Source organism: Equus asinus, chromosome 1, assembly GCF_041296235.1.
Source record: "Equus asinus isolate D_3611 breed Donkey chromosome 1, EquAss-T2T_v2, whole genome shotgun sequence".
In the NCBI taxonomy this organism is placed as follows: Eukaryota; Metazoa; Chordata; class Mammalia; order Perissodactyla; family Equidae; genus Equus; species Equus asinus.
In genome coordinates, this window is record NC_091790.1 from 30,564,742 (window position 1) to 30,585,164 (window position 20,423).

Sequence of the window (20,423 nt, forward strand, 5' to 3'; positions counted from 1 at the left end):
TAATGTAGATAAAATGAAAAGAATAGAAAGCTAAACAATTACTTGATCGGTCAATGTAGAAAAACCAAGATCTCCACCCTGGCTCTTCTTATACAGTCTAAGAAATGCACAGTTCACCTTAAAAGCTGCCCGACACAACTGACATAAAGAACAGTACACAAGTGTTGCTGAGCCTTGGCCAAAGATCCTCCAAGTAACTCAGTGTTTTGCCAGTATACACTGTAATTTTCAGGGAAATATAATTTTTACGGGAAGCAGAAGTTTAGGGGAAGAAAAGCTCCAATCAGAGCATTTCCTTGGTGATCATGGCATGAAATGAAAACTCTGATTCAAACAACTGCCCAAATCACATTGAGTTCAGCATTCTCACATTTTAGAACATGTAATTCCAAGGCAGATTCAAAGTTATATTTAGATAAAAAATAGAATTCAGTGTGTCAATTTCCAACAGAATAGATCCTCGTCACTAAGCTTGTAGTTTTTGTTCAATCTCTAACTTAAATACTCACAGGAGTCTTCAATTTTGCTTTTTAGTCTCTTGGAGTTTTTGCTTTGGTTTTTTTTTTGCGTATTTTTTTTCTTTTTACCTTTCAGGGACCATGTTTCAAAAGGATGTGGCTTTTACTACAAGTAGGGGAAGATGGAAATATTTAGCCTGTTAGAAAAGTGATATGGACTTCTGCTATAGTAGCAATTAATGAATAAAAAAGTGAAACAACATGTATGTGAGGCTTCTGTTATATAATGTAAAAAATTATAATAACTATAAATATAAAATTATAATGTATAAATATGATATGTAATAATAGAACATATTATAGAATATAAAATTATAATCCACAAATAAATTGTGAATTCATGAAAATAATTAGACTGCAGTTGCCTCTCTCAATTAAGGCACATGATCCAGAAAAGGTATACGTAATTTGTTAAAATATAAGTAGTATAAAAAATATCTGTGAAGGGATGTGGAAAAAAGTATTCCTTAGTAAGTGACCAATGATCAAGCTATCAGCAAGGCACTACTACATTCTTCTCTCTCTTCTCAATGCCATTTTTATGCAATATTAGCTGAAATAAAGTTTGAGTGCATATCTTGAAAGCCACTTCCTCCACACCCACTCTTATTTCTCTCTGTTCACAGTCGATAACTAGGCCAATTTATGCATGGATCAGATTATGCCTTTAAATGGAATAAATACTTGGCCGCTCCTATCGTGGCAAATCTGCGCAGTGAAGCCATGCAAAATATACAGAGAAATATATTTCACCAAAGAACGCTCTAACCTCTGAATATAAAAGAAACACACTTGTATCCATAATGTGCCCAAGTCTGCCCTGTTGTTTCCTTTACATTCAATAAAATCCATGTAATTCATCACCCAGTCAGCATCACTTGGAAACAACACTGCATTCACCCCTAGACCATGGCTCAACCAGATGCATCCTTAGAAACATACCTGAAATCTTCCGCTTCGTTAGGGCCGCCCTGTAGACTGGCTGACTCCTCCCCTGGGCGTTCATGGACTGCAGGGAGACCACGTACACTGACTCGGAGGCTGTGGACCAACGAGCAAGGGATGAGGCTCTGTGGTTGGTGTTCCGAGGACACACATCCCTAGTTGTCTGCGTCCCTCCCACCTTCCTCCTTCCTGTCTCATCTTTCTGGGGCGTTCCCACTTCTTCAGGACAACTAAAGGTGACAAAAAGCACTGCAGGAACTAGACAAGAACACTCCTACGTTAGAAAATGTGGAAGCGATTTGTACCTACAGTCTTGAAAATGAAATGGGTTTCCATCTCATCAGCCCCAAAGACAGAAGAACAATGTTTAAGAAATCAAAGAATAGCATATTTACCCACATAATTCCCCCAATTTCTTTTTAGTTCCAAAATAAAGAAGGGGCGACTCTGGTTTTATCTGTCATCGAAAAGAAGGGAGAGGGACAAGAAAGGCCAGTGGGCCAGGTCAGCAGCCCCGAAGGGATGCTGTGCCCTTCGAAAGTAAAAGCCTCAGAACGGAAGAACAAATGGAAGAGTTTAAACATATCCTTTATTTCTGGATTGTTCTTTCACTTAGTTACCCACTCCCACCCCCCAAATTGCACTTTGGGCCCACTAGCATTCAACTTAACCTAAACTTGAAAACTCTATTTGGAAAAAAAGTCACAACGATGAAATGAAACTTGTAACTCTTGAGTACTATGGAATCATAGAGTCTGAGACCCACGTGAAACCTCAGTTATCTTCCAATTTGACCTGCTTATTTAAGAAATAAGGACATAAAGCCATGAAAATTGATTGATTCGCCCAAGGTCACACCCCTAAGAAGGCCTCATTATCTTCCCTGACCCCAAGGTTGCCGATGCCTAACTTGTCTCTACTGACTGAGCTTCTTGTAGCAGCCCTAATCAATTCACAAATAAAAATGAGGCAACCTGATATATTTCTAATGCAGACAGTTATAGCAGCATGTAATACCCAAGTAAATTAATAGATCCTAAAGGAAACTTACAACTCTGGAGTCCTTCCTTCAGGAATTGCAAACTTTCATAAGGCAGTGGGAAAATAAACCTTTTGTTTTTACAAACAGCATGTGGAGTTACATAAAAGGAGACCCGTGTCCGAAAACCTCACACAGAGAGCCCTATTTATGTAAAGTAAACTGCTGTAGGCTATCAGATTTCAAGGGAAAGAGATAATATTGACAACCTGCTCTCTCTCTCTCTGTAGGGCAGGTGAAACTCACACTGTGCCGTGAGTAATTTATTTAGGCTAAGGCTCTCACATCTTAGTCTACCAGAGAATTTCGAAATGCAGGTTTTATACAAGGCAGGAATCAAGTTTGATACACTTGGATCCACAGAACATCAAACTAAGCTTCTAAACAGAGGAGCTGCTTCAGCTCTGTTAACTTCTTGGTGCTGTTGACAGTGGATGCATGCCCAAAGGCAACAAAGAAAAAACTGTGCCCCACTGCCGTCCAGCTTCACGATCCAGGAACATGAATAAATAACTAAATGCGAAAAGCAGTGGCCCATGATTTATCAAGAACCACCAAGAAATGAATAATTCCCCAAATCGACATTTTTATGTATTAGCAATGTAATTCTTAAAGTTCTTTGATTTTTTTTTTTATGCCCAGATTCTTGATTTGCTGAGCTCTCCAAACTAAACTTGGCTCAAGATTACCACGAAGGAAGAGCTTTGTACTGCAGTTAACTAGAATAACAGCTCACGTGTGTGCAGTCCAGTCTCTTCGCTGTGTTAAGCATTTCACGTCAATTCTTCATTTAGTCCTGAAAAAGCCCATGAGGGAGCTACTCTCCTTGTCTCCATTTCAGAAGAGGAACCAGGCTCAGAGGAGTGAGATGACCCCCGCAAGGTCATGGTCTAAGTGGCAGGGCCAATTCTCACATCCAGTTCTGTGTGGCTGCAAACCCCAGGCTCTTAATAACGCGGGCAAGGATGTTAGCAGGCCCAGGGCTGAAGGGGCACCGGGGCTGAGAAAGTGCCTGACAGCTGGATAGGAGGAGAGCACCCCGTTTCATAAAGAGATAATGCAGACTATGCAATGGTATAAAAACACGCCTCCGTCTGTGTTCCTGATTATTGAATAAAAGGTGGAAATAAAATTGCCAAAATGATCCCAGCATCACCAACCCAGTGACCCCAAGTACCCCCCCACTGTCAGAGCCAATGTATTTGCTCACTTTCCCAACCTGAAGTGGACCTCGAGTGTGTGATGCGTGAGAAACTCTGAGTGTCTGGACTTCTGAAGGTCTGTCGTAACTTTCTGAAGGACTCCAAACTGAAACGTCCTCATTCTTTTATTACTGTCCAGCTCCCACCTCACATCCTGGGGCTTGCTATCTCCTCTCCCCTCCACTTTCCCTGTGGGCCTCCTTTGACCTTGGGATTGACACTGGCGCTCCCACTGCAGCACTGCCCGCCTCCTGGGCCTGCTTTGCTGTCTCCAGGCAACTTTTACAACAAGGAGCTCTACTCACACTGTTGATTGTCTGTCTCTGTGAGCGACTGCTGGGGCCTCAGGACCTGGGGTGGTGACTGAGAGAAGATGCCCAATAAGACGTAGTTAATGAATGACTCAGAGGATGAGGTTTCTGCTGCCAGTACCTCAGGCTCGCTTTTCTCCAAATTTCCTTAATATCTGACCATTCTCTGCAGTATGACACTTTCAATGGCATCTGGGTTATAAGCAGAATTAAACTACTATCCAGGATAAAACCAGGAGACAGGTGTCCCATAATACAGCAGGCCCACTCTAACATACCCGGGGAATTGATTTCATCTTTCCTCCCAGGCACGATGGAGCAAGCATCCAGTAAGACCTCCTCCTCCTCATGGTAACCTCTCAGATTGTACAGAATGGCAAGCCCAATGCTTTTTACGTGGTGGAAATTCGAAAGCTATCATGTTGTAGTGGAAGCCCAAGAGACCAGCATTGTCTGTTCAGGTTGGGACCGGAGCCCACCCCCACCTCAGTTCCAACGTTTGCTCAAGTTCAGGCAACAAAAAAAATCCTTCTGCCACCCTCAAGTGAGCCAGGGGTTCACTACTGAGGGAACGAATAGAACCAGTCAGATGAAAAACTTGTCAACACCAAATGACATTTTAATGTGTGGTGTCTATGAAAGACCCAGAACAATGAAAACTTCCCACCGAAAAAATGCTCTCCTGCAGTATCAAAAATGCAAAAATAGTGACTCTACTCTTCTGTTGACATTCTGGGTAAAATCTGGCCCACATCACCAAAACAGAGCCATTTAACCTGCACAGCACATTCAGGAATGAATGACTCAAGAGTGTCCACATTATTCAGTGGCTTCAGTGACTGAGCCTCTAGCTCCAGGTCTCGCGGCCAGTACTGAAGCCAGGCTTCACAATGCACCGAGAGCTCAGATTTCTCCCTTGGCTTCTGCGATCCCTCGTGGTTCCGTGTGGCATTGGAGCAGAGAGGCAGCTAGTCTCTTTTGGCTGGAAAAAGTCTGCATTCTGTGCTTTGAAATGGCTTCAATGCTCTGCCTGGCTCGCTGCTGCCTGTGCCACCACGTGGAGACCATGGAGCCCACAGAGCGCCACAGCTGACCCTGTGCTGTGCATACCCAATGGACTTTTCCGAGAAAGTCTTTGGCAGGTGGCTGAAGAGAGCAGCAAATAGCCTCGGAGGCTATTTCAGGAGGGAATCCAGCCTGGCCTTGCACTGAGTGTCTCTACCAGATCAACATGTCCTGGGCAGTGTCTGCCCTGCAGCCCAGGGAGCCAGCCTTGAGTCCTGAGAACTTGGAGCTGCTTGTCCACACTTCAAGATGTTGTATGGTCATGCCTTTAGCAAAGTGGATCTTGTCCTCAGGGCACCTGAGGCCCACCAGGCCTTCGTCCCCCAAGCAGACCTATTTCCACCACCACCGTTCTCGCCTCATCGGGCTGAGCTCCAAACCAGTGTTAATCGCTGCTGTGGCCCTGGCAGCTCTCACTCCAGGGTTCTCTTCTCCCCCTTCCTTCTACCATTCCTCTGTCCTGTCTCCAGCTAATCTCAGTTCCTGCCATTTGCCCATCCCTTGCTGTATCTGAGAGAAGATCTTATCTTTTATACCCACGTAGGCGCCAATGGGCGCCACTCTGCCTTCTCATTGGTGACTCTGCTCACATCACACAGGCCTTCAGCTGTCTGCCCTTCTCTGCTACTTTGCCTTGAGCCATTCCTCCTTCTATCCCCAGCTCGTCATTGAATACGCTGGATGCTGAGCAGTGCCTCACTATATGTAAGTGAAGAGACCACTGGATCCCATTGGAGTCTCCAGAAGAGCTCAGTAAACCACTCCATCTTCCTCGCCTGTGTACTGATCCAATTAGGAAATGAAGGAAGAGTAAGCAGCAGGGGCCGAAATATTTACTGCTGGTACAAACTAAGTTGCAGAACATGGGGACGAGTGTACTTTCTAATACGGAACCTCAGAATTAGACGGCCTCTGCTGCTCAGCAGCCCTGGGCCTTACAGGACTCAGGGCACAGAGGAGCTGAGCAGAATGTGTGCTTTCTACAGGCCAGCTCCCCCTCGGGAGGAGGAGATAGGAAGGGACCAAGCCACAGTTACCCAGTGTCACTTGCCAAACTCATCAAGTAGATAAGAAGGTGTGAGGGAAGAGGGAGAAAAGCAGGAGAGTTGCAGCCCTTGGCACTGACTCCACACCAAAGAAGCACCAGGCACGAGGAGAAGCACTGGCCCTCAAGGATCATGGCCACGCCATGTCCAGGCCTGCCAAAGAATAAGGCCAGCAAAGGTCAGGCCTCGATCCAGGCTAGAATGATGCACAGAATCTCTCCCAGTCGCAGCAGAGGAGCCCTCCAGCCTTCCACAGCCAACGCTTCCTTTACCCCGTGAGGGTTTGGAAAGAGGGAAGAGGGCAGGGCTGGTGTGCAGGCTCCACTCAGCTGCCACCACATTTCATCTCAATGGGACTCAAGGTCCCGTGTCCTAGGATCTAAGATGAAGCTTAAAGAACAAAACGTTGAAAGCAGAGCAGAGATGGGAAAAGCATTAGTCCTCCCATAACATCCAGAAAAGTGGTCCAGTTCAAGAAATTGGTGCTGTCAGGTGAGGAAGCAGGTGCACTGGAAGGGTGGTCGTGTGCTGGCACCGACCAAAGGTTAAAAGGATGGAGGCATAGAGGATAGAACAAAGGGTAAAATTTTGAATAATTGTAAAACCTGGAAAATGACCATTTTAACTACAATAAAATGTTCGATCACGAATGAGCATCTAAATATTGAAAGGATGGGAGAGATCATCAAACACTGAATACTGCTTAACGTAACACTCACCTAGCTTTTTAATTTCATGTGTTCGCTCATCTCTTGTCAGTGGGATGTAATTCATCTTCCGGCCACTTTCCCCGTAGCCCAGAAGAAAACCCCGTGATCTTCTTGGACTCTTGGCTCCAGACAGCCGTGGCGCCTTCCACGCAACGGACAGCCGGTCGTCTGAGGATCGCACCCGGACACGCAACGGCTTGTTTGGCACGTCCTTTTCTTAAAGAGGACATGACACAGAAACCATTAAACAGCACATCCCTTAGAGTTTACCATTGGGTATATAAAGTCTTTCCGAAGACTGAGCCACAACAATTAGCAGTTGGGCTTAAAACATCCATTTTTGGTAAACAATTCTAGTAAGAACATTTTTTCCCCAAGGGTATCTACACTCTGTGCATTTGTTCCTCCCCACATTTCAGACCAAGAGATCTCGATAACTTGAAGTGAAAACCTACCGTGTGTGAAACTGCCAGCCAGTAATCTTGGATATTTTATAATGTTCTTTTTCATCTATTTCCTGTTGCCCTCTTAAGGCCAAAACTGTATATTCTCTGCTGAGAGCTAAAGGTCAGAATACAGCAAACAGTCTTATGTGCTATTTATAACTGTCCTCCAGGAAGCTTTGCACTGTCAGGTTGAAAAGATGGGCTTTCCTGGCCTTTACGGTGAATCACTGAGAGCTAAATATAAACTGATTTGTGGTTTTGATCTTAATTTTTCTTGCATGTCTGTCTTGCCCTTCCAAACGAACCCTGCCGCTATCTTCAGTCTCTGTTATTTCTTTCCCACTAAATCAATCAATTTCGAGAAATCCTCTTGTGAAACTGATTAAATTCAAGAAATGCTCCACTATGAGCTTTCTCAAAGCAATGCATTTTGGTGGCCGACACCTAGTACTCAAAGTTTTGCTTTTACATCAATTAAGAGCTGATAAGTTTGGGAACAAGGGACTTGTGTGCTGACTACCTTATGCATTTATAATAGTGGGCCACATTATAGCCCTTACTTGGGGATCCACTTAGGCTAAGGAGTGTCTCTGTGGTTATATAAGCCCGTTACTTCCCAGACATTCTTCCTCACCATCTAAATTAACCCCTTCCTCAATTCTAATTAATTTTATTAGACTAGAAAATTCCCAGCTAAGCTAAAGCAAAAACAAAAACTAATGTCATGAGTTAGTGCGAGCCTCAATAACACAATAGATACAGTCATGCATCACTCAATAACAGGGATACGTCCCAAGAAATGTGTCATTGGGTGATTTCATCGTTGTGCAAACATCATAGAGTGTACTCACACAAACCTAGACGGTACAGCCAACACACAAAGGCTACATGGTACCAATCTTATGGGACCACCATCCTATATAAGGTTCGTTGTTGACGGAAACGTCATTATGCAGCTCATGACTATAAACAGCCATCGGAGATGGTTGCTCTGAACAGCAGACACCTGGCTGCAATGTTCTAAATCTAACCAAAAAGAATATGCATTTGTACACTAGCTGGAATTAACTAATCAGTCACTGGGCACCCCATTGCTAAAGGCTACTAAGAGAATACTGCGTAATGGTTCAACAAATATTTTCCCCAGTATATAAAGTAGTAATTATTAAGATTTTTTGCTTTTAATCCAATAGTGGCAAATGGACTAACTATATACAACTTCGCCTCGCACCCTGGTGTTGTGAGTGTAACCACTTCCACTGGGTCATACTGAATTGATCTCAGTTTTGGTCCAAGTTAAGAGGTGGGCTCTCAATTTCAAGGTCTAGCTTCTATAAAAATCAGGGACCACCAAGCGCCTATGGAAATGACAATTATGCTCATTATCGAGTTCAAGAGAAAGTAATTCTCTGAAAGTGTTCGGTACGAATAGTCCAACGCATTAACGGCACAGCATTGATTGATCCTATGAGTTCCTATATCAATCCTATGACTTGATTATTCCTATGAGTTCCCGTTGGGGATCTCTTGCTTGATGCTCATAACAATGTGACATCCGATGTTTCTAGAAAGATCCAGGCTGCCAAATCTTGTTAAGCGTTTGAGTTGTCCATGGGTGACTATATCACAGAAGCAGACGTGAACTTCCTTCATCAGCGTGTGTCGCTGCTGAATAGACCTTGTGTGGGGCTAGGGTAAGAATAATTTTTTGAAAAATACTCAGGAAAAAAATCTTGTAAAAACTACCTAGAAAAGCAAAATCTGGACAGGGACCAGCATGTTGACTCTCATTTATCAACAATGACGTTTTCGTTTGTTTTTTAAAGTTAGTTAGCAGATTTTTGGAAGACATTTATCAGAATAAAATACACAACCGAGTTAATTTTTCAAGACTAGTGTTTGTGTCATTTTCAGATTTATGCAAAGTTAGGAAATAAATTTTCCATGAGCCATGAGCATGGGAATAGAGGTCAAGAGAGAAAATTTTAAAGGAAGCAGAGAACTTTTCTTCAGTCTCTTTTTACATCCTCTAAGGCATTCTTTTCCTCTGTAAGCCTCCAATTCAAACTATCACCACACACAAAAACTTCAGCTGGAACAGAAGACCTGCTCATGAATGACGTCACAGACTCTCTGAGGTGAACCACCTGAAGTCAGGGTTTGATTTCATGGAGTACCCAGCTTTGGGAGGGGTCAGGGCTGTGTTTAAAAAAAAGTCTGTAAGATGAAAATGATCTCTGCCAACAACATATGATGTTTATTTTACTGTTATCAAAAGCTCATACTTCCTCCAGGGAACCTCAGTGATGTGGGGGTAAGAGATGACTCCTGCTCAAGTGGCCACAGGCCATTTGCATGGCTTGATTTCTCAGGTAGTGCTGGCAGGGTGACCACCCAACCAACACAATCTATTTCCCAAGAGACAGCAGTAAACAGGATTATGTCCATGCTGCTATCATCGACCTGACTGGCCTCAGTGCTACCCTCCACAGCTCTTGTTCTAAAGCCCTTTGTGGCCCACAACACCTCTCCCTTCCATGGCAGAAAGCACCACTCAGCATGGGAGTTCTGGGATGATGCCCAGCAAAATGGGCAAATCTACTGGAAACACATACACGAGTCTGAAAGAGACAGCTGAAAATAAATTATGGAACAGAAATGGCATTCCCTGCCCCGTGGTCCTGCGACAGGCCTGGGACCCTTCCAGCCACACATCCCACAGTGGGTACAGTGCTGGTGGAGAGCGCACTGTCACTGCCGGGCCTTGGGGAGCACTGCAGGTCTCCGCTCCAGGACACACCACCTCTGACGCTCCACAGTAGGATACTGAAAAAACAGTCATGAGGACAAAGGTCACCGGAATTTCCTAAAGTGACGAGGTCCCTGAAGGAGGAAGCAGGGAGTTTCTCGGGACGAAGAGCTTGGTCCCAGTGGCACAAGTTTGTCGCCCGAGGTGCCCAGCCCGTGGCTCTGTCCTGACCCACACCAGGCCCACTAAACATCAGTCACGCTGCCCAGTGGCAGCGCCAGTAGCTGCCCCCTAGGACTGCACAGGCTTTCACCCCAGGCTCCGACCTGCTGCCTAACCACCCCACACCAGGGTTCAAGAAGGAGGCCAGGCCTGCCGAGCAAGTTACGGGAGCAGGGCTGAGGCCAGCCCTTATAACCAACCTCACTGCCTACTTGACATAGAACTTTACAGTTTGTCACAAGCTCTCATATGGTTTCTTTTAACTGTCCTTACACAAGCTCTTAAGTAAGTAGGATAGATGTCGTAATCCCCATGAGAAAACTGAGGTTCAGAGAGGTGAAGTAACTGACTCAAGGTCACACAGGCTGCTAAGTGCCAAGCAGGGACCTGAATTCAACCATTCTGATGCCAAGTTCCGTTCTCATCTGACCAGATCCCTTCCATTTACGCTCTCCCCTCATCCCATGTGCCATCCCACCAACCATCTAACTCTTCTGCTCACGAATGCAAAACAGGCCTTCTGAGCTACAGAGGCACCCTTCAGACTGGGAGCATAAATGCCTTGCACAACAGGCATTAAATTTATGTATGTGTGTATCTTTTTAAAAATGGACCAGACAGGTACACTCAGCAAGTAGCAAAGGAACAAGAGAAGGCCTCTCGCCAAAGATCGCCCCAGAGAACTGTTTCCGGGCGGCACAGAGGCTACTGACTCTGAAAACCGCAGAGCGAAGGGAGAATGCCAAGTCTCTCAACACCGCCCTCTATTTTTCAAATCTTTGGGTTTAGAAAAGCCAACCACAATTTTTTTGTCAAGTACTTTGAAAATGTCCTTTCTTTAATATTCTGGGTTACGTATACTGTCAAACATCTTTTATAGCTCTTTTATAGATCATCTGGTCATCCCCTTCTAAGATGAGATGCACATTACAAAACCTCTCCATATGGTTCAAATTCACTTGCAATGAAATTAAGTGTTTTCTTTCAGCCGTGTGTGATAGCATCCCAGAAGCCTTCTGGACATCATCTAACAAATCTCTGTAAGTTTTTATCTTGAAAACAGGAAGTCCAATTGCCAAGAGTAATCACATTCATGTCCACCAGTGCTGGGCATAGTCTACACTTGGCAAGACACATTCCCCTCATTGCTCTTGGTACAACACAGTCAGGTAGATCTTACGCAGGGATAGTCAATAACAGAAGACCCACACCAATTAATTACACACCATCCACTTGGCAGGTCAGTTGGGTGAAAGAATTACCATCTAGATCATAGTGGACATCAGAAAGCTAGATAGGATGAGAACATCTCTCCTGATTCATATCGCCAGCTATGCAAATTGGCAAATATTCCGAAATTGTAAGGAATCAGAGTCTGTCCTTTTCACACAGAAAAAAAATTCAAAACTTAACATGACGCTTTGCCCACTTACAATTCAATGCTAATTAAAGATGGTAGCTTTCAAACTGGGCTTCCACAGGCCCCAGGGTCAGGATCTGAATCTAACAGGCACTGGCTATGTGACTTTGAGAGTCCTCTCTGAGCCTCAGTTTCCTTCTCTGTAAGGTAGTGCACATGTGTTGGGTTTTGTAATATAATCCAGGTAAACTTTACTACGGTACATGGCATATGTTAAGCACGCATTAATGGCCAGTTGTATTTGTGGTCATGATAAAAACGAAATCTCTCATTTATCACATTCATTGGACGGGTGGGTGGCCCCCTCCAGCACACGAGCTGGGATCGCCTCTCAGAGCCTCCTAGGATGACTTGCACACACCAAGGGCACTAAAAAAATGTGTTTCAAAGAACCAGACAGGAGCAAAAGAGACGGACGCATTGTCAAAGACTCTTTACACTGAAAATCTTCTCAAAATGAGGTTGTCTACATCCAGTTGACGTTTTTTGCACCATAAACTGAAAGCACTATTCATTGTCTTCATCGTCGTCTAACAGTTATCAATTACTCTGAGCAGGTCTCTACTCTTCATTGGCAGAAAAGTACACAGTCACTGTGTCTGGTGACCACTTTCCTTGGCCCCATCTCACCTAGCAGGACATCCTTGTTTACCAGCAGAACGTGAGGTATCACTGAGTCTACAGCTCCTAAGAGTAAGCAGTTTGTTCTGCTGGCCAATCTGTTGCCTCTCTGCACTGACCTCCAAGCTTCGCAAGATGGCCCTTGCCCTCAACCCCGCGGCCTGACAGAGCAGGTCTGTGTGCTCACTGGCCTCCACTCGCCCATCCTCCGCCCCAGGGAGCCACGCCATCATCCGCAAACATCAGTCCTCAAGGCAACCAGGGACAGTGGTCTGTAGGTTGAGAGGGAGTCCAGCCATGAGGCTAGAGTGGTGGTCCTCAAGTGCGGGGTGCATGAGAACCACCTGGAGGGCTTGGGAAAACGTGCCCTTGTCTCCCACCTCTATGGGGCCAGCTGAGACTCCAGAGTTTCCATGCACGTTTGATGAATAAGCCTGATAAGGAAGAGGAGAGAAGGGCCAGAAAAGGGAAGGAAATATGCATTAGAGAGGGTGAAGGTGGATGTGGACAGCCAAACAGAGGACATGTGCTTTGCTGTCCCCATTCTGCTCCCGACACAGGTCCAGGCACAGCACTGATGGTCGTCTGCCACGGGAGGTTAGCGAGTGCCTCATCAGCCTCTACCTACCAAGGGCTCCTTTTTTCTGGGCAAGTTCTGACACATAATCCTCCTGAAACACCTCCGTGTGTTTCACAAAACTCTTCTCCAACACACTCAGTATTTGCAATACTTACTTTGAAGTCTCTGTTTAATACCCCATTCTCCTCTCCAATAAGCAACTTCCAAAATTTTAATCACTTATTGAGTTTTTGTGTGATATTTGGGTCGGCCCAGCTATTTAACAATAAGGAGAAAGAGAATCTCATTTCTTCATTTTGGAAGAGTGTCTGTCAGTGTCACCAACCTTCATAATTTATTGGAGACCTACTGGGGGAAGGCATTTGACAAACATCCTCACGTTAACCCAGCAACACCCCATTCACAGGCAAGGAAAAGGAGGCTTAGAATTTTGAAGCCAGACAGCAGTAGGCACTAAGCTAAGTAGGCAACCCCAAAAGTGTCTCTCTGGCTTGATTATTTTTAAGAACAAAAGACTCAGAAAGAATCTTTGACCTTCTCCCTAACTGCCTACAAATTTGAGATAGAAGGTCTGTTCCAGGGAGAAGCTCTCAGCACAGATAACAATAGTATAATATGAACTAGGTGTGGTAGACAGGAGTACCCTGGCAAGGCCCATTTGATCAAAGTCCTCTCCACCTCTGATTGTCTTTGCAAGGCATGGCAAACTTTTGTTTACCATTATTTCCTTTCCCATCTCCATGTGAACTGCCTTCCTCCCCTTTGAATTTCAAACCACTACCCCCAACATCCTCCTTTGTTTTTAGCTGAAGATGGTATTCAAGTGGTGGCTTCAGCCATTTTAAAAAGTTACTCAGTTTTCCTGGGTTTCTCCCATGTATACATGTTATTAAATTTGTTTGATTTTCTCCTGTTATTCCACCTCATGTCAATTTAATTTTTAGACCAGCCAGAAGAACCTAGAGGATAGAGGAGTATTTCTTCCTCCTCGACTGCTGGAACTGGAACCTGGGTCTATAGCATCTACAGCCCTATTCTTTCCACTTCACTCTTGTTCAGAAGCTCATGGTGGCTGCAGAGTTGGTGTCACCAGCAGCCACATGATGGCATAAGCACTGTGCCTGCTCTGGGAGAAGGTCCCCTTGGTGCCTCACAGACACCTCTGGTGAAGACTCTGGTCTCCAGCATCTGGTTTCACTATCCAAGATGTTCATGCCATGAGTACATCTGCTTACATAAAATGTCAGCTAAGTTCCCAAGGGCCTCATTGCTTTTCAGGGGAAGTCAGTCCATTTGTCCCTTCAGGATCCACTCATCACACTATTCCCCTTACATTCACACACGTTTCAGTGTCCAAGCAAAGATCATCTGATGAAGAGCCAAGGACCTGGTCAGCCACAACAATGGCCTGGCTGCCTGACTGGGAAGCAGATGGGACACTGAGGAGAGAATTAGTGGGACAGGCACACATCTCATCATCCTTCAGAGACACTAGAACAGCACTCCTAAGCCAGTGCCTGGAGTCAGTAAACCCTTGCTGCCTTTTCAGGGGCTGGAAGAAGAGAGAAGGTCTTAAAAGAAAAACAACAACAAAAAAGAACCTTGATCTCCCCAAAGCTAATCAATGTCAATTACTAATAATGTTACAGATTGTGGAAGCCTGTATAAAGCATTTAAAGCTAAATTTTAAAACAAACAAACCTAAGTGCCTTCAGTTCTAAGATTTCTGCTGCCCACTGGACCTGTCCAGCTCTTCACAGAGACTCCGCTTTCCTGCTTTCTAGGATGATGAGGTGACATCCAGGCTGTCACCACGTGAGGAAGCCATGGGGAATCCTACTTGAATGGAGTATAGAAAAGGACAGTGTGGTCAGAGGCCAATCTGTAAGGCTGCCAGCATTTGTGCCCCAAAATGTGGTTCTCAAAATCCAGCAGGACTGTCTCAGAAACCAAGCAAATACCTCCAGCCATCCTGCGACCACTCGATTTCAACCATTTTGTTTTGTTTGTTTCACAAAAGCGCTGGACCGCTTTATCACCTAACAGAGTTCCTCAGACTTTTCACCAAAGTCTACATAACAGCAAAGAAAACAAACTCAACACCCAGAAGCCTGGAGCATGGCAATTTATTCACAGTCTTGGTTTTCTCTCAAAATTGCATTTGAATTCGGTAGATGACCCCATAATATTTTGGTGCTTGTTTTAACATAAAAAGTAACATTTTAAATGACTGACTGCCAAGAAAATGCTTCCCATTGGATGTGGCCAGTGTATCTTACGCCTTCATGGACTCCTGGCAGTGTCAGGTTCTCCCAAGTTCTGAAAACCGCAGTTTGAGAAGCCCTGAGAATCACTGGTATGTCAGCAGCTTCAGGATGTCATCCAAAATGTCAATCAGTGGCTGACTTTGACCCCAATGTGCTATGAATATCAGTGAAAACTACTTCATGCCATCAGTTTCACCACAGAAGACTGAGGCTGCAAAATGCCAAGTCATCCCAAGATGGCAGCCAGCTCTAGATTAATGACACTAGAGAACAAGCTGGCAACGAAGCCCTGCTACCAGCGCAAGAATGAAGAGGTCCTACAATGGCTTGCATGGACATATCCCTCAGTTTTTACAGATCATAAGCCTTTTGAGGGGAATCTCTCCCTACGTTAAGCCAATAGTCTTACTCCACCACTGTGTAGGGAGAGCAGGAGTCTGCATCCTACTCATGCCAGTGCATGCTACTGCATCCTACTCATCCATGAGCCTGGAAGGCAACAGGAGTCACTGACGTCCTCAGTCACCTGCAACAGGAGATTGGGGTGAGCCCTTCCATGGTCCAGCCCCTACTGACACAGCACGGAAGGATCAAGGAGCTTCTCTAGGTAACCAGCTGTGAAGGTTCCCTCTGCTAGTGACGTGAAGGTGTGGTCGTTAGAGGCATTGGCTCCAGATCCATCTGGTGGTGCTGTAGTTTTCAGTTGAACTTCCCGAAGACTCGCGGGGGCCACAGAAAGCAAAAGAAGCAATAATCCTTTTCTGATCTCTTTAACAGCTGAAATGCAGACATCGGTGTGTCTTCATCCCATAGTGTAACACAGAGACAGCCTCATGGACCATGGAAGCTAAGAGGAAGGAAGGTTAAATGTTCTAAGGAAAATTATGGCTCAATTCAAAGGTTCATTTGGTTTGGTTTGTTTTAGTCTAAAACTCTCTACATTTGTTTCATTTGGGAGTAGAACAGTAAGTAATGCAGCCATTTTCTGGCAATGAAAGACCTTGTTTTGTTGAAGGGCTATTGGTTATTTCAATTTTTTTTTTTCTAAAGATTGGCACCTGAACTAACATCTGTTGCCAATCTTCTTTTTTATTCTTCTTCTTCTTCTTCTTCTCCCCAAAGCCCCCCAGTACATAGTTCTATATTCTAGCTGTGGGTCCTTCCGGTTGTGCTACGTAGGATGCAGCCTCAGCATGGCGCGATGAGCCACGCTAGGTCTGCACCCAGGATCCAAACCAGCAAAACCCTGGGCCGCTGGAAGCGGAATGCATGAACTTAACCACTTCGCCATGGGGCCGGTCCCTGGTTATTTCAATTTTTTACTGTTACCCAACATACCATGTGCAAATGAAAGATCCAGTTACAATATATGAATAGGTTGATAAGTTAAAAAAGGTGTTTTCTTTCGAGCCGGATAGCTGCATTTGCAGGGATCCTGGACAGGAAGCTGCATGCCTCTTCAGTGACGTTACAGCCCCGTGCCTGCCCTCTTCTTCACTCAGACCTCAAAAGAAAAGCCCGTGATGGATAGGCAGCGGGAAAGTGGCATCCGGCCCCCAGGATGCCGACCTCATCGGAAGCACCAGTTTTATTAACTACCGCAGGTTCTCCCAGGACGTGAAGGCAGAGACAGCTAACATTTCATTTCATTCAAGGCCACACATGGGCACCGCTCATCTCTCCAGCTTTCAACAGGCCCTCACCCTCCCACTCGGGACAGCCACTCATCACCCTCTGAAATAAGTGTCCACCCTGAGCAAAGGGCCTCTCTTCCAGTTGCTTGCTTCCTAAGAATTCACTGAAGGGAAACTCTAGGAGCAGATAGTTACATTCATCAAGGTAGAGGAAACCCCGCAGAAAGCTGCTTTAAGCCCTGGTGCCCGAGAAGCCTGCCCTCAACTGTTGCCTCTTCCAGTTGGCTGATGGTTCTGAGTCCCTTCTGTGGCTTTTTTATTCGGGCTGGAACTCCTGACTTCTTTGCTCTTACCCAAGAGCATCTGGCTAAATGAAGTTAAAAAGCTCTGCTCACGAGCCTCTATGGCCTGCTTTGTATTACTAAAGAATGGGCTCTAAGACTGGTGAAGTCTAAATATATTCTAATATGAGAGGCGGCTTTGAAACGGGCACTCGGACAAAGAGATCTGAGCCCCCCGAAGGCAGGTGCCTGTTAGTGCCTCCAAGGGAGAGAGGCAACCTCACAGCAAACGGATCTGACTGCATAAAAGCCTCCTCCTCACAGACCAGCCAGCCTCGAGGAATTCCAATCGCCAAATGCATTCAACGCCACTCTTCACCCAGGCCCCTCCAAGAAACAGGAGGCAAGAATGAGGATCTCTGCTTAATGACAGCACCACTCTGTGGTCAACCGACTGGCCTGCCCAGGACCACCCTCAGAATCAGCAGCTGAACCAGATCGAGGTGACCATGACCTTCTGACAGATAGCTCTGCAACATCCAGAGCCCCAGCTCCTCTCAATGCTCATTTCCTCCACCAGGGCGCAGACACAGAGCAGAAGCAGGCTCCAAGCGCAACTCACTTAACAGACATTTATTGAGGACCTACTATGTGCTTGTCCCAGGCTCTGGGGATACGAAGATAAGCAAATCAGGGGGCCTTGCCTTGAGGAGCCCACCATCCAGGCCATGAACCAGAAACTGAGCTTTGCCCTGCAAATAGCCCACTTAAAAAAATGAATAATTGCATGAGAAAGCTACTGAGAAAATAATGCCACAGACATTATTAATTTCCCATTGGCCAAAGACTTTAATTGAAACTAGTATGTGAAAAGAGGACAGTCTTTGATTCATAATTAATTTAAAACTTTGGAATTGGGGTACACTTTACGCACTAGTCTGGCACACAGCAGCCCCATGACCTGGCTCCAGCATCGTCTGATGGCACCGAGGCAGCAGTACTGTAGTATGTGATTTGCCTATTGGTGTACTGGGCTGCCTGGCACCTTTTCCCAGAGCGACATTGACACGTGTCAGTTTAAACACGTTGACATGGCCATCTCCTTGGCTCATTTGGCAGAATTCCTGCCACTGCACATAGAGAAGGGGAGGGCAGCACGGACTAAGTGGCCGTTGGGAGAGGTACTTGCAGGCATCATTGGAGACAATTCTTTATTCTTGCACCTCTGTGTGTTCAGTTTCAAACACATCACGCAGCAACTATAATTCAGTGTTTCCTCCTTCACTAATATGATTTTTGGATATGCTGACCTAAAACATTCAAAGTAGGGTGGAGAAAATGGCAAATAGCAATTTCTCAGGAATATATACGGTTCCCAATGCTCACAAAACTTAGGATCGCTCATTAAAAGTGGTGGAAGTGGTCCACTCAGTGTCACAAATTCATGACATTTCTGAAAGCAATCCTAGAACCTTAGAACCTGAGAAGGTCCCTAGAAAGGAGTCTAGAACCTTTTTGTCAAGTCCCAGCATTTTACAGCTGAGAAATCTAAGGCGCTGAGAAGACTGCCTCTTGCTGGTGTTAGTGCCTGTTGGGGCCTGACCTGGAGCCCGAGCCAGGCATGCAGGCATGAACAGTGAGGATGGTTATGGCTTCATGGATTAATTACACTGCTCAATCAACAGATGAGGGAAGAAGCCCATCTCAAGACCCTAGGGTCAGAGTTTTAAAATTCCACATCAGTCATATTTAAATAAACAAACCGCCAAAAAAATATATCTGAAGATTGGTGCTCATTTTGATGAACTACTCATAGAAAAGGATGAAATGCATGCTTGAGGTATCCCTTTCTCATATGTCCACAGATATTTCCTATGAAAGGAGTGCCAGGTAAGAAAGTAAAGATGCCAACTTTGCTTTACATGGTTTCAGATTCACTGCTTCAGTGTCAAATAATGTGACACCTGTTCAACAGCAGGCATCAGCTTTCCGAGCCAGGTACTATGGGGGAGGGGGCTCCAAAGATGGATTCAACCCAGACCTGCCCTGGGGCCTAAACCTGCTTGCAAAGAATCTTTATGTACCTGAAGTCATCTTCAAGAGAAGTGGTGACAGCAACCTTTCCTCAGAGGAAGGAAGGGGGAGATGAAGGTTTAGAAGTTAAAAGAGGGAAGATGAGGGATGTCATCCTGATGACCTTCATTTCCCAGGGACGCAGGAAGCAAGGTCACCTGCTAGAGGTGAGAGGAAGCAGGCGGAGGAAGGAACCTGAGCACAGTGGCAAAATTCTGGACTTGCCATTGTGGAAGAAACAAAGGAAACTGAGTAAGGACAAATAGAATAATTGCCGGGCAGCACCAAGGACCCAGATGAAGTGAGAAAAACAGCTATAAGGAGTTATAACAATGCAGATCAGATCAGGTCTTTATTTCTCTCACAAGGCCCCCCAATTAGCATCCAGGATGGAAAAAATGATTGCGGTTGAAAAGCTGGGACCTGGATAAAATCAGGAAGAGAAGAGCCAAGAGACAGCTTCTGGACTCTGGAAGTGGGAAGACTCTAGAGACTCAAAGCCTGGTTGGGTCTGAAAGCAAAGTTATGACAACGAGGGCACTGAAGAAGTGAGAAGATTGGGAATTTCATAATTCTAGATTTTGGAGAGGAACAACTCTATCATAAGTGACAGGAGGCGGCAGTTGGAAACCACGAGGTGAGACTACCATGAGGGTCATCATCATGGAGGCTGATGTGGTCCAGGACGCCAGGGTTGAGAGGCACATTATGAGCCAAGGGCCCGAATGCTATTTGGATTGAGGGAGCAAACTAGAGGTCAAGGAATGACCTTGATAAAGAAGGGAATGGCTGGACCACAGGTATCATGCCAGTGTTGGCTGAAAATGGCCTAAGAGAACTGTGAACGCTATGCTGAACTTGAGTCTGAGCCATAATTTAACTGTCAAAAAACGACCAAGCTTCATAAATATAAAGAAAATCTAATAAAAATGAGGCATGAATCAGGTTTTATTTCATGGCTATCTCTAGTTTGGGCTCCATGGCTTAAGAAAAGCCAATAGGACTAGATTTTTAGAAAATTATATTATTGTTAAAATACATATGAACCTATTGAGAGCTAAAATGAAGAGCTTGGCAAAAGCAGATTAAGTGCCTGCTGAGTCCCTGGGCTGGCTGGAAGCTGAGCTGAGCCATGGTCTTTGTCCTGACCCCCAGTGCCTGGCTCTGCGCACACCAGAATATCCCAGATCCAGTCACAGCAAAAAGCTAGAAAAACTTCAGAAAAGAAGTGTGCAGGAAAGCCAAGTAATAGGATGCCAATATGTGAAGGGACTTGGGACATCTATTCCCTGAG

General features: G+C 45.2%; 1 protein-coding gene across 2 annotated transcripts in view; it reads right to left on the minus strand.

The window, feature by feature from the left end:
* Window positions 1–20,423, minus strand: part of FNDC1 (fibronectin type III domain containing 1) — a 96,837-nt gene that overhangs the window by 45,010 nt on the left and 31,404 nt on the right. For both annotated transcript variants that reach the window (XM_044761133.2, XM_044761134.2), the window contains exons 5-6: window positions 6,846–7,052; window positions 1,461–1,559 (exon numbers count right to left, since the gene is read on the minus strand). In XM_044761133.2, coding sequence (XP_044617068.2) covers window positions 1,461–1,559; window positions 6,846–7,052 — 306 coding nt within the window. The remainder of the gene's footprint in view (window positions 1–1,460; window positions 1,560–6,845; window positions 7,053–20,423) is intronic.